Source organism: Dama dama, chromosome 4, assembly GCF_033118175.1.
Source record: "Dama dama isolate Ldn47 chromosome 4, ASM3311817v1, whole genome shotgun sequence".
Lineage (NCBI taxonomy): Eukaryota > Metazoa > Chordata > Mammalia > Artiodactyla > Cervidae > Dama > Dama dama.
Window position 1 is genome coordinate 39,608,187 of NC_083684.1, and position 15,112 is coordinate 39,623,298.

At 45.1% G+C, this 15,112-nt stretch overlaps 1 protein-coding gene across 1 annotated transcript in view; it reads right to left on the reverse strand.

The window, feature by feature from the left end:
- Positions 1–8,475, reverse strand: part of CMTM4 (CKLF like MARVEL transmembrane domain containing 4) — a 75,502-nt gene extending 67,027 nt beyond the window's left edge. The window contains exon 1 of the mRNA XM_061138661.1: positions 8,275–8,475. Within this exon, the coding sequence (XP_060994644.1) occupies positions 8,275–8,460 (186 nt within the window). The 5' untranslated portion in view covers positions 8,461–8,475. The remainder of the gene's footprint in view (positions 1–8,274) is intronic.
- Positions 8,476–15,112: the final 6,637 nt, after the last annotated feature.

Below are 15,112 nucleotides of genomic sequence, written 5' to 3' on the forward strand. Positions count from 1 at the left end.
ACAAGATAAGTAAGTACTAGGAATGTTATGCACAATATGGTAAGTATAATTAACAATGCTATTGTTATATACGAAAGTTGTCAAGAGAGTAAATTCTAAGAGTTCTTCTAGTCACAAGGCAAAAAAGTTTTTTTCTATTTCTTCTTTTTTTTTTTTTTTACTGTGCCACATGGCGTGTGGGCTCTTAGTTCCCGTATCAGGGATTGAACCTATGCCCACTGCAGTGGAAGCACAGAGTCTTAACTACTGGGAAGTCCTCTATTTCTTTAATTTTTATCTATATGAGATGGCTGTTCATTAAAGTTAACTGTGGTAACCATTTCATGATGTATGTAAATTAAATCATTATGCTGTATACCTTAAACTTACAGTGTTTATGTTAAGTACATCTCAATAAATCAACCCACTCCGGTATGCTCTTGCCTGAAAAATCCTAGGGACAGAGGAGCCTGGCAGACTACAGTCCACAGGGTCACAAAGAGTCAGGACACGACTGAGTGTCCACTCACACACAAATGTCAACAAAACTGAAAGGACCTTTTTATTTTTAAAGAAAGAAAGAACAAAGGTCTTCCAGAGCTGTCATTTGAGAATTAATTTGGTCCTGGGACCCAGGAGGAGTCCTGAAGTTCTTACCAAGCTCACCATTTCCCACTGGAGGTTCTTGTGGATAAGCACATTGGTAACTCGGAGTAAACTGAGACCTTTAGGTATGTTGTACGACCAAGTTCATAATTTTTTTAAAACGTGTTCAGAAATGTAATGAAATTGCCCTTTGATCTAGTAGAAGTATTCCTTGAAATTTAACAACAACAACAAAATAGTAACAATTCAAAAGAAGAAAGCCGGACATTTACTGAAGGATCCTTCCTTTTAGCAAAAAATTGGGAACAATGATCAGGGGAAACCATGATCAGGGGATCTTATACAGTCTTCGGAAGGGAAAAATTCCAAAATTCTTTTCATTGCCTCAGATTTTTTTCCCTAATTTCCTTCTAAGTTACAATGGTTTTTTTTTTTTTTTTTTTTTCATTGAGATTTACCTGGCATATAACATTATACTAGGATGTACAACAAAATAATTCAATATCTCTATATACAAATATTTGTATCAATAATGATGTAGACATCACCACATGATCAGCACAATAGGTCTTATGTAACATGCATCATTATACATAGTCAAAAAAATTTTTTCCTGTGATGACAGCCTATCAAATCTATTCTCTTAGCAACTTTTAACTGCAATACAATTGCAATACAGTTTTATTAACTACAGTCACCATGCTATAGGGTAAATTCCTTTCAAGTGGAAGAAGTTTTCCCATTAGCATCAGCAAATTTATTAAGCACCTGCTATTACACAGAAGGCTTTTTTTTAAAAAACAGGAAGATAGACTGAAAAACTTCTTAAACTTCAAGTTTCTTCAAGATGTCTGTATTGTTGAAAGCATTCTCCCCAAGGGCCTCCAAATTACAAAGTAAGGAAAGTAATAAGAGGTTAACTAAAGATTATGATTGGTACGACAGCTTTAAGGCTAATCTATCCTGAGGTGGAGCCAGTGACAGCTGGCGCCCTGGGAAGTCTTGAACAGAAGATATTTGCATGTGATATACAAAAGGATGAAGAGTCATACAGTGAAAAACAAGTCTCCCTTCCACCCTGACTCTTGGTCACCCAGTTTCCCAACTGGGACCATTTCAGAGATATGTCACAGTGCCAACAGGCTCATGTGACTTCTGTGTGTGAGACACGCTGCTGAGGACTTTGTACAGAAGGCTCACGGCTGCCGTTCCAGCAGCACTCTGATCAGCTTCGATTTACAAATCAGGAGACCTGCTTGTGGCCTGAAGTGAACAAGCAACTGCCCAAAGTCCTGTGGTGATAAGAGACATAAAGTCCGTACTTTCAGACCCCCTCCTCATCCCCCTTCCCCCTACACACACCCCTAAACTCCACATTCTCTCTTCATGTTGTGCTCTGTCCTCTGCCCTGGAAAGCAATCCTTCACCACGCCTCTGCCTGGTTAACCTGACTTTTCATATCAATTTTAGAATCATCTTGTCTCTTAAAAAAAAAAAAAAACAACCTTGCTGGGCTTTGGGGATTATGTTAAACCTACAGATCAATTTGTGGAGACAAAATATTTTAGTAACTATATTGAGTCTTCCAATTCATGAATATGTCTGCCCACTTATATCGGTAGTCTTTGATTTCCTCCTTCAGTGTTTCATAGTTTTCAGATCCTGTATGTGTTTTGTTAGATTTAGACCTATTTCATTCTTTTCAGAGCTATTGTAACTGACATGGGTTGCTTCCCCCCACCCCCCCCCCCCCCCGCCACCAATTTCAGCTTCCAGTGATTTATTGCTAGGATATAAAAATATGATTGATTTTTCTGTGTTGACCTTACTAACTCACACATTAGTCCTTGGAGCTTTTCTTTTTATGGATTCCTATGGGATTGTCTATATAGACAATCATGCCATCTGCAAATAAGGACAGTTGTTCTTTCTTTCCAATCTGAATGCCTTCTATTTACTTTTCCTGCACTGGCTAGCACTTCCAGTAGGATGTGGAATAGCAGTGGTGAGAACAGACTTCATTGCCTTGCTCCCCATCTTAAGGGGAAAGCATTCTCTCACCACCAAGTATGTTAGCTGTAGATTTCTGGCAGATGCCCTTTTCTGGGTTTGCTTGGCAACATTTATCATGAATGAATGCTGAATTTTGTCAAAAGTTTTTTTTTCCCTGCATGCACTGACATAATCAAGTGTTTTTTGCCCTTTAAACTATTAGTATGGTGGATTATATCTCCTGATTTTGGAAAACTGAACCAGCCTTTTGTTCCTGGGACAAACCACAATGATTGTGGTGTACTATTCTTTTTACATAACATTGCTGGATTAGATTTCCTCGTATTTTGTTGAGAATTTTTGTGCCTGTGTTCATGAGGATGACTGGTCTGGAGTGTTCTTTTCTTGAACTGTCTTTGTCTGGTTTTATAAAACAGATGTGTCCTAGACATTTTTCTGAGGCCTTGAATGATAATTTTACTATTTTAAGCATCATAAAAACTTATGAATGGTTTTAATCTTCGATTTTCTGCTAGAATTTCTTTGACTCCAAATTTTTGAGCAGGAACACAACTTTCAAAGATAACAAAATTCCCAAGGGGAAAGAAAACTATTCTAACTATTCTCACCTTAAGGTACATGTGAGAATCTCATGCAGTGAAACTATTTCACCTGTCATTCTCTGCACATCCCCGCCCTGCTTCAGTATAGTCAAGGAAGCAGGAACTGTACTCCCCAGCCTGGGATGAAAAATTGACACAGTTTCCATCAAATAAAAGATACATTATTACCCAACCCTGAAATGCAAATACTCACAGTGGTCCTTGAGTTACAGAAGAAAGCACCTGCAAACATTAACCCCTTTAGTTCTTAAAATTCCCCAAACGTTCAGTCATTACTACTCACGTTCTACTATGGGAGAAGCCCAAACACAAAGGGATTAAGAGATTTCAAGGCGATCAGCAGAGCTAAAGTCTGAATTTAAACATCACCTACTACCCAACTTTGTTTTAAAAAACAGTCCTAGACAAATGCAATGCAAGGTCAGAAGGTCAATCAGGCATGGGAGGGACTTCAGAAAGGGGTTCAGGGACTTTCCAGATGGTCCAGTGGTTAAGACTTCGCACTTCCACTGCAGATGGCACAGGTTCCAGCCCTGGTTGGGGAAGTAACATCCCTCAAGCTGGGCAGCACAGCCCAAAAACATTAATACAAGTGTTGAAAGAAAGGAAGGAAGGAAGAGAGAGAAAGAGAGAAAGGAGAGAGAGAAGGAAAGAAGAAAAGGAAAGAAGAAAACTAAGAAAGAAAGGAATGTGATGCAAAAGAGCTCACTGAGGGGTGTTTTAGGAACTTAAATGCTGATTCTGGTCTTGGCTCTTTTGACAAGGCCCATCCCCTCACTGCAGAAAGTGAGCAAGACGAATGGCTGAGGAACAGAACACCACACAGGAACTGCTCGCCTCGGGACGGCACAATGGCCACAGAGAAATCAAAACCCTTGTAAAGTGTCTCATTTCAGCATGTAAAAGTCAGCCAAAAGGTCACCCAAAAGTCGCCCAAAAGGGTGGACCAAAGACCACAGAAATGTCCCTGGACTCAAGATCTGTCCTGTTCAGTGGAACAACTCAAAGTCATGTGTTAAAGAGGCAGTAAAGGATACATGTGCATGCATGCTAAGTCACTTCAGTCGTGTTTGACTCTGTGCAACACTATGGACTACAGCCTGCCAGACTCCTCTGTCCATGGGATTCTCCAGGCAAGAATACTGGACTGGGCTGCCATGCCCTCCTCCAGGGGATCTTCCCGACCCAGGGGTCGAACCTGCATCTCTTATGTCTCCTGCATTGTCAGGCAGGTTCTTTACCACTAGTACCACCTAGGAAGCCTAAAGAGCATACTGCCTGGGTTCAAAGCCCAGTTTCACCAACCACTAGACACAAGACCTTAAAGGAGTCACAACCTCTGTGCCGCTAATGTTCTCATCCATAAAAGTGGCAAGAGTAAGCATTCATTAACGATGCCTGCTGTTGTTATTACTCAGAAAGTTGTCCCACTGAAGGCCGGTGCTTTTCTGACACTGTCCTAACATCGTGGTATCCCTTTCCCATCACAAGAGCAAAATTTTGCCTTCAACCAAGTGTGCTTGAGAAAAAAAAAAATCAGAACAATAAACAAATAAACAATAAATAAACATTAACTATTTCATTAAATGATGTGTGGGAGCTAAAAACCAATAAGCACTCACAGAATCCACATTCAAAAGGAAGAAGAAGGTATTTAAATCTGTAGCTTAAACCAACTGTTTTCCTACAAAAAGTACATTTACATTGTTTGAGATATTCTCCCCAACGAAGAAACAGGTATGAGTTGTATTTTTAAAAGATATAAACTATGAAAATGCACTGATTAATTTCCATACTATTTCAGATTAGTTTTACGATCAAATAACATTCCACTTCAAAGATCAATTTAACTTTTAAATCACTAGGAAGTAAGCTATCTTTAGTTCAAATATGTAATTTTAGGACTTCCCTGGTGGCGCAGTGGATAAGAATCTGCCTGCCAATTCAGGGAACACAAGCTGGATCTCTGGTCTGGGAAGTTTCACGTGCTGCGGAGCAACTAAGCCCATGTGCTCTAGAGCCCATGTTCCCCAACCAATGAAGGGTAGCCCCCGAGCATGGCAACCAGAGCAATACCTTGCATAGCAACCAAGACCCAGCGCAACCAAAAACAAATAAATAAAACTTTTTTTAAAAGAGGGAACAGAGAGCTGGTGAAAGTTTATTTTTTAAAAAATTTAATTATAATTTTGGGGTGGCATTTTCATCAAGTTTCTTTAATTAATTAGCAACAGTGACAGCTAACGTTTTATTATACACTAAGCACCTAATAAGCTAGGTCCTAATTTCTACGTATTACCTCATTCTCTTAATCCTCTGAGGAAAGTATAGGCTCATTTTACAGAAGAACCCCAGCCTTGATGCTGACTATTTACGATTCTGATTGCCAGTACCTGTATATAAAGTTTTAACGCTAAAATGATATAGAGCTTCCCTGGTGGCTCAGCTGATAAAGAACCCACCTGCCAATGTAGGAGATGCAAGAAACGTCTGATCCCTGGGTCAGGAAGATCCCCTGGAGAAGGAAATGGCAACTCGCTCCAGTACTCTTGCCTGGAAAATTCCATGGACAGAGGAGCCTGGCGGGCTACAGTCCATGGGGTCATGAAGAGTTGGACACAACTGAGCACATATACACGGGTATAAAGTTTTAATACTAAAAATGATTACAGAAAGGTAAGTCTCAAACTCTAACGTGCAAGAGAACTCCTGGCAAATCTTGCTAAACTGTAGATTATGATTCATAAGGTCTGAGGTGAAGCCTATGATTCTGCAATTCTAACAAGCTCTTAGGTGCTAGGAGTACTGCCGACCACACTTGTAGCAAGGACCTACAGGTAGCAATAAGCCACAGACCACAAAAAAATGTCTCTAAAGACTAATACAAAATTTTAAAAATCAAATTTTTCACAAAAGCCACAGAATTAGAACTTATATTAAAATATTTCTTGATGGGATATTGCAACATCTTAGAAATATCTTCAGGGACTTCTCTGGTGGTCCAGTGAATAGGACTCCAAGCTTCCAATGCTTCCAAGGCAGGAGAGATGGGTTCGATCCCTGGTCAGGGAACTAAGATCCCACATGCTATATGGGGCAGCCAAAAAAAAAAAAAATCTTCATAACGATTCTTGTTTTCTTTTTCAGTTTAAGTCAAGAGTCCAATTTCTTGGAGTTTTGTGGAGGGGTTTTCCCCCTAAAAACCCTGATTTTTTCAATCAAGGCTGAAAAGCTAAATGCATGGGAGACTATTTCATGTTGCCATACCCTTCAAGCAGATCCCTGTCCTTCACTCACCCACATATAACAGAACCTCTCACTGTTTAAATTCTAGAGGCAAGAGTTAGTGGAGATTTTAGGAGCTGGACACCAAAGTTCTTCCAGATGAAAAGTAAAGTTCTACTAAAAACAGCACCTTACAGAAAGGCAATGATAAATACCATTTATCATTGGCTTCCATTTATGGCCTTAGGTGACAAAATTCCAGCAATGAGGTGGTAGCTAACATTCTATACCAACTACTGGATTTCATTCTTTAACCAGATCCCTTAAGTGGCAAGGTCTATTTACTTTCAAAAGTCCAGAGTGAACAAAGCCAGGTACTTAACAAGATCCCTAAATTACACCTGGGTCCAAGTTCCCTTTCTCCCAGCTTTTATTCATTTGTGATTTTCTGTGTTGTACTCAAACATCAACTAGCTGCCTCTTCTAAATGGCACCTCCCCCACCTTCTCCATTCTCTTTACTAACAGCAGTGCCTAAGTCCAGAACCAATATATCTCTGAGAACATTCCAGTTTACCAGATAAGGTCAGTTTAAAATTCTAGAGAGGAATAACCTGCTCCGTTTGTCTTTCCTGAGAGCCCTTCAAAAACTACCATCTCACAATCAGCAGAACAAGCCTTTCACCCAAAAGAAGGATAAAACAGTCTGTGATTCTGCAATTTACAAACCTTTACTGAAAGGATAGTCACGTTAAAGGATTCCCAAGGAACCTTTACCGACGTGCTCAAGTAAGCACAAGGAGACCAATGCTTGGAATAAACAAAACGCATATACCGTGCAGGTCCGTGCAAATGGCTTCTGTAGCTGAGAAGTCAATGAAGTTTTGCTAAGCGGCCTCAGAGTAAGGCCTACCTGTGTCAGGGAATACCGGGACACAGTTTTGTCCCAACCCGAGCATGCTCCATCCACATCAGAGCTAAGCAACCAATCAAACAGGCTCGTTAGAAACCCACAAAAGAGGGGCAGAGGGGACAGGACCCTGCCCTGAACGCCCTGGAAGCTAAAAATAAGTATTCTGAGGAATGAGCTCTACCATAGACAAGCCCAACAGAAAGTTCTCTGTTTCTATTACCTCCAAAACTGGCTGCCCTCCCGCAGTGATTTAACTCTGGGTACCAATTGGGCAATGCCAGCCACCGTGCTGGGGCGTAGGATTCAGAGATGCCGGTTCTATCTTCTGGGCTAATTAGAAGGAATCAAAACCTCTGCAATATAAACTGGAGACTCTGCGGGCAGAGTCGGGCTCCCTCAATGCTTCTAGACTACATGCCTCCATTCAGCCAACATTTATCTGAGCGTCTACCATATGCTCAGCACTCTGCTGGGCACCGGGGGAAGAAATCTTCCCCAGTAGTGGAGGCAGAGACAAACGAGGACGGTCCGGAGGAGTGGAGGACGTGCGGCCCCCGAAAACCTAACACAAGTTATTGCTACGACCAGCAGCACCCAGGGGAAGGCGTGACCCCCGCCGGGTTCTGCGCACCACCAAGTCCAACAGTGAAAGAGGCCCGCTATAGCGAAGGTTGGCGTGGACAGGTAGGCCCGGGGGCAGGTGTTCAGGTAGAAGGCGCACACCTGAGACGGCAGGGGTCGAAAAGGCGGGGTCCCCAGGGGAGAAGGGAGGGAGGCCCGGGGATCCGGCTAGAAGAGGGGGCGCAAGGAGTCGGGAGATGGGAAGCCCGGGGCGCGGTGGAGGCCGGCCGGGCCTGCGCCCCCTGAAGCGGGAGCAGCGAGAGAAGGCGCGCAGCTAGGCCGCCCGCCCGCACCTGGGGCCCCGCCCGGCACCTACCACTTGGGCGACCTTGAGGCAGCCGAGTGCGCCGCGCAGGTAGTCGGGGTCGCAGCGCAGGCCGGCCAGCCCGCGGCGCTGGCTCACCGGCTCGGTGGTGGGCTGGTACGGGCTGCTGGCGCCCGAGATCATGGAGGTGCTCGAGGCCTCGCCCTCGAAGCCGTCCAGCTCCTCGCCGCTCCGCATGCTGCCGCCCGGCCCAAGCCGCCTCGCGCGGCTGGCTCCCGGCGCCCGGAGCTGGCGGACTCAGCAGGGCCGCCGCATTGCCGCCGCCGCCGCTGCCGACGGAGACGACGACAGACTGACTTCCCGCACCAGCGCCGCCTCTGCACCCGCCGCCCCGCTGCGGCCGCGGTTCGGTCCGCTCGGGCTCGGCTCCCGCCGCCTCAGCAGCGGAAAGGGAGGGAGGCGGGAGCGAGTGGAGAGAGAAGGAGGCGGGAGCCGGCGCGGCGGGCCGGGAGGGGGCGGAGCGAGCGCCCGCCCGCTGGCCGCTCGGCGGCGCTCTGCTCGGCGGCTCCCGCGAGGGGAGGCGGCGGCTCGCGCCGCGGGGCCTCGGAGAGGCGGGGCCTCTAGCCAGGCGGGGCTGGGGGCGGGGCGCCGGGAACTCCGGCCCCGCCCTCACCTGCCCTTGCGGGGGCCCGGGCCGCGGCTGCGCGTCAGGCCGTCACGGCGTGGGAGGGCAGGGGTCCCGGAGACTGGGGATTGTGGGGACCCGGGACAGTGGGGGCTGTCGGAGGGTTGAGGTGGGCCTAGCGGGGCACGGTGTTGCTTTCTCAGGGCGCTGCCTCAGTTTCTCCCCTGGAGGAAGTAGGCTAGAGGACTTTCTGGTGAAGGCCAAGATATGCGGCCTCAGTGCTGAGAACACTAAGAAGTCCCGGGTGGACTTGACTGTTTGACTGACACGAGGGGGCACAGTGTCTGGGCTCCCACACCGGGCAACAAACCGGTTCTGAGGTCAGGGACACGAGTGAGGAGAAATCAGGGTGAGTGAGTGAGGGGGGTCGTTTAGTACCGGATCTGCAAGGCAGACACACAGTAAGATTTGTGAATAACTCCCAGTGTACGTTCTGGGTCCACCTGCCTGACCGAGGAGTGGCCGCTTGCCCATAGGAGACCCTTGGTGACGAACATTAGTTTCCTCTCTTAGATGCAAAGATTTTGCCATCTCTGTCTAATCATCAAGGCAAGTAAAACACAGATTTTTTACACTGAAGGGCATTAATTAGGGGCCAATTTGCAATTCAAGTGTGAAGGCTAATTTTGAGCTTAAGTAAAACACTGACTTTCTAAGAATTGTCGCTTTGGTATCGAACCCTTCCACACTTCAAATATCTAGAGCTTATCATGCTCTGAGCACCGAAGAAGACACTTGAAAGTGTTATTCCCATTTTACAGAAGACTCGAGTAAGGTTTCAGACTGGTAGTCCCAGGCCACACAGTTGGTGGGCAGAGCCGGCTCATGTCCAATTTTTTTTCACTACACGTTGTTCAGTTCAGTTCAGTTCAGTTGCTCAGTCATGTCTGACTCTTTGTGACCCCATGAACCACAGCACGCCAGGCCTCCCTGTCCATCACCAACTCCCGGAGTCTACCCAAACTCATGTCCATTGCCTAGTATATATTTCAGATGAGGTTGTGAAGTGAGAAGCAGTAAATGCCGTAACTAAGGAGATCTCAATTTAAACAGCTCTCACCTTTTGGTTACCAAAGGTGGGAAAGACAAGGACTCTAACACTCTATTCAACCAACAAATATTTATTGGGCACTTCTATGCTAAAGAATATGTTAAGACCTGGAGATTGCCAGTGAAAGACAAGGTGAATGACTGGATGCAGGCTTTGGCCTCTGCTTTCTTCCCAAATCCCAGTGAAATGACAGTTACACGGATTTATGTTTTAAAGGCATAAAACCACAGGGACAAAGAATGAGAGAGGAGACAATGGCAACAAAATGTTGGAAGCAGAAGAGCAAAGGGGCAAGTGGTAACTGACTTAGCAGATCCAAGAAAGCTAAACCCTAAGCTGGTACAGGGGAAGGCTGAAATGCAACCTAGGTCATATCACAGGAAAAAAGGCTTAGGAATCATGACATCACCGAGCCCATCTAGAAGTGGGGGTGAAAGCAGAAATCTAAAAAACAAACTAAAAAAAGACCTTAACTGAAAGTCTTTTAAGAAGCAAATGGATTCCTGGATCCTCTCCCTTGCCCATCCCCCACAACTAGAACTTTTTTCTCTAGAGAAGGTAAGACAGAGAGTCCCTTAGCTAGGGAACACTAGGCACAGTTGAGGGTAGGGGGTACAATATTAAAAATTATATGTATTTGTGTCCTTGGATATTAAACAATATGAAAGCAAAACAAATTTTAATTCATTATGAGTTAAAGCATTACTTTGCCAACAAAGGTCCGTCTAGTCAAAGCTGTGGTTTTTCCAGTGGTCATGTATGGATGTGAAAGTTGCACTGCAAAGAAAGCTGAGCGCCTAAGAATTGATGCTTTTGAACTGTGGTGTTGGAGAAGACTCTTGAGAGTCCCTTGGATTGCAAGGAGATCCAACCAGTCCATCCCAAAGGAGATCAGTCCTGGGTGTTCATTGGAAGGACTGATGCTGAAGCTGAAACTCCAATACTTTGGCCACCTCATGCAAAGAGTTGACTCATTGGAAAAGACCCTGATGCTGGGAGGGATTGGGGGCAGGAGGAGAAGGGAACGACAGAGGATGAGATGGCTGGATGGCATCACCGACTCAATGGACATGAGTTTGAGTAAACTCCGGGAGTTGGTGATGGACAGGGAGGCCTGGCGTGCTGCGATTCATGGGGTCACAAAGAGTGGGACACAACTGAGCAACTGAACTGAACTGATGAGTTAAAGAAAATCTCACAGGAAAAAGAATCAAAAGACAAAGAGGTGGAAAATGAGAGAAAAGAGACTAATAGAATAATAAGACTCTCATAAAGTTAGAACAGAGAATATGGAGGGAAGAAAATAAAAAATAATAATTCAGGAACATGTTTACAGAGCCAAAGGATATGAGTTTTGGATTTAAAGGACCCATCAGTGCCCAGCACAATGAATCAACATGGACCAGCATCAGATACATCAAGATCACTGAGGCAAAAAGAAGAGCCTCAAGGTTCCAGACAACTGAGCAGATTTCATTATAAAGGATCAGGAATCAGAAAAGCATCAAGAAAGAAAGAGAAAGGCATCAGACCTTTCAAAAGCAACTTAGGGAAGTACAAGGGAATGGAGTAGATCATTCCATATCCTGAGGAAAAATGACGCCTATTTAGAAGTCTGATTCCAGCTGGAGTATCAACTGCGTATGATGACTTATGAAAGACTCTTTTGGACATGAAAGACTCCTTCTGTCTCTTCTCAGGAAGCTGCTGGAGAACACCACGAGTACAAGGATTTAAACCAAAGAAGCAGAGGACATGCGATCCAGGAAAGGGTGGATGCAGCCTAGAGAGAGGTGATAAGGGTCCTTATGGTGGAGGGGACATAGGCCCCTGTGCAGCAGGGCTGGGGGTTAACCAGACCAGATTAGAGCAGCTAGAGGCTTCGGGAGACACCTTCAAGATGAAATTATTCAGTTAGTCAAAAAATTCGTTCAGGTTTTTCACCATCTTACCCAAAGAACTTTTTGACCAACCCAGTAAGAATGTGTCTGAATATACAGAAAAGAAAGATTCATAGTTTCAGTAAAGTTTTCAGATAAATTAGTGATAAATGTGTGCTTCCCAGGTGGCTCAGTGGTAAAGAATCTGCCTGCCAATGCAGGAGACGCAGGAGACGTGGGTTTGATCCCTGGGTTGGGAAGACCCCCTAGAGGAGATAATGGCAACCCACTCCAGTATTCTTGTTGGGAAAATCCCATGGACAGAGGAGCTTGATGGGCTACAGTCCATGGGGTGGCAAAGAGTCAGGCACAACTGAGTAACTGAGCGCACACACACATATAGGGATAAATGCACAGAAAATTAAGGAAATATTCATAGATGAACTGTGGGGAAATAAAATGATACATAGAAAAGAAGTATGGTAAATCACAGGTGAATAATACCTGCATAATTATAAGAATGTAAACAATGAGTGCTGACCTAACCACAGTACCTGGTCATATTAGGAAGAAAGGACAGAGAGATAGAATGTGTCCATGTGGGATAGGAAGAAGGGAAAGATGGGCAAGAGACCTAAATACTCATCATCCATGCTTAAAACTCAAGAGGTAAAAAAAAAAAAACAAAAAACTCAAGAGGTAGCAGTATATGCATGTCAATTAAAAAGATAATGCTAAAGGGACTTCCCATATAATTATGAATACGATTGGTTAAAAGTTTTAAAATGTCAATTCTGGGAAGCAGGAAATGTAATGGGGGTTATAGGCCTTGTAGAACTATTTGATTCTCTCAACGATGGGTTCATGTCATTTTTATGTGTTCATATAATTTTAATAAATGCTAGATCTTAAATGATTTTTTAAAAAGAAACTTGAGCGTTTGATATCATCCCTGCCAGCACAGACGTGGGGAACAAGCATTGAAACCAGTAAAATGTGCAGAGGATTGTTCATGGTGGTAAGGGAATTTCCAGGAAGGATTTCACTGAGTCTGTGGGTCAGAATTTCAGCTGAGGTCTGAAATAGGAAGAGCAGTTAGCAAGGCAAAGAGATGATAAGGACTGGTGGAAAAGTGTTTCAGCAAGAAGGAACAACATGCACAGAGACCCAGAGATAAGTGAGAAAGCAAAGCACAATGAAGAGGGTGGAATGTGGCTTTGGGCGTCCCTGCAGGGCCTCGGGGGCCATGTGAGAGGATGGATTAAGCAGTGTTAAGCAGAAGAGTGACACCTCCCTCTAGAATGTTCTCTTGGCTTCATCAAAGGAGATAGATTGAGCGGAAGCAAGACTGGAGGCTCCTCTCCAGTCCTCATTAACTGTTCCCTGTTCCTGGACACTAGCCTACATTTATTTTTAGTTCTAGGGACACATGCAAAATTTTTCCTTCTGGTTTTTAACAAAAGTTCACAGACTTTCAATGGGCGTTGTTGGGAATCCCACATAGTAGATAAAACTTGGCATCGTTGCCTTCCTCAAGTGGTCAACTGTAATAGAGCATGAGCTTGTGGCTAGAGCTGTGCTTCCAGGTGTCTGCAAATGCTGAAGACAAAAAGAAGATGAGAAATGACAGAGAGGTGGGTAGCCCTCAGGTCCCTAGGTTCCAGCATCTGGTCCACCTATCCAGGCCTTACTCAAGGAAACCAGACTCAGAAGAGATTGATGAAGGAACCAGACGCTACTTCACTCATTGCTGCCAGTGGATAGCCTCTGCCAGCAAATATAATGCTGATTCTTAGCTCAGTCCCTGAACTCATTGTGAAAGAGCTGCTCAAAGCACATCATCCTTTGTTGTTTAGTTGCTCAGTTGTGTCTGACTCTTTGCGACCCCATGGACTGCAGCACGCCAGGCTTCCCTGTCCTTCACTATCTCTTGGAGTTTGATTGAACTTATATCCATTGAGTCTTGATGCCATCCAACCCTCTCATCCCCTGATGTCCCTTTCTCTCCCTGCCCTCAATATTTCCCAGCATCAGGGGCTTTTCCAAAGAAAAGGTACTGGAATAAACTCTTTATCCTCTAAAGGTGCACATTATGCCCCAGTATCCATTGCATTACCTGCATCAGGCCTGACCTCTTGCCAAGTCTCTCAGCTTCTCATTCAGCCCAAAGGTAACCACCTCCAAGTCTGGGGGACTCCTTACTCTAGCCCTCCCCCCCAAGCATGTGGATTCCTTCGAGAGTACTAACCTCAAAAGCATGGGTACTACAAGGGCTTTAGATTCTAAATTCCATGAAAGGCTGGGAGCAAAACCTTCCCCAACTGGGGTCCCTGTCCCTGAAGGCATTGCCTGATGATGATGAGAAGGGCTTCCAATTTCACTTTGCTTCCTACTGAGGCCCCTCCCCAGGGCAACCCCCTGAGTGTTGGGGGCTGGGGGTAGCTTTTCCTGTGACTTCAATTAAGCAGTAGATCAAATCTACCACTTTTAATAAGCTCAGTAATTAGCAGGATCCCTAGAGACTTCCACCTCAAACAGAAAAACAAAGACAATGGTAGTTAAGTAGAACACTGCAAGCATAAAGCAGGTAGTGGGAAGACTAAGTTGATCATGAACAATTATTAATATTAAGCATGATCTGAACAACCAAGAAAATCATGTTTAATGTTTCCAGACTATGAGCTTGGCCTGAAATGATTCTCTACTTTTAAAGAAAGGTACCAGTATAAATTCCTAATGTTTGAAGGACTCAACTCAAAGATGTAAAAATAAACAAACAACCTCTTTCCCTGTTTGAAAGGAGCCGATAACCCCCTCCCCCATCAAACACCCCACCCCCCACCCCGACCTCGAGTGTTCCCATGAGCCTGGAGGGCCTGGGCCGATTCCAGGCGGGAGCGGCTCAGGGGTTAGAGTTAACTGCTGCTTCTGAAAGAACTTGTCCCTTCAGCCGGAAAAATGCTCTCCAAGTCTCCTCTAAAAATAGTGCTCGCCGGGATTTTCCAGTTTGACATTCCTTCAGTTCCTATGACCAAGGACAACCCGGGCCAAACCATCTGTGCCCCTCATGGGCGCCTCCAGTGGAATCCCAGCCTCCGTGGGACCCCAGTTTGTGGTTCATGTCACCTCCACACCCTGCTGGCACCTGACGATTCAGGGATTCAGGGGAAGATTGGCCTGCTCAGCAGCTGCCTGGCTTCTCCCTAGCTGCCTTCCCCCATCCCGTTCTCTTCCCAGGGCAGGCGCAGGGGAAGGGTTTTCTGGGGAAGAAAG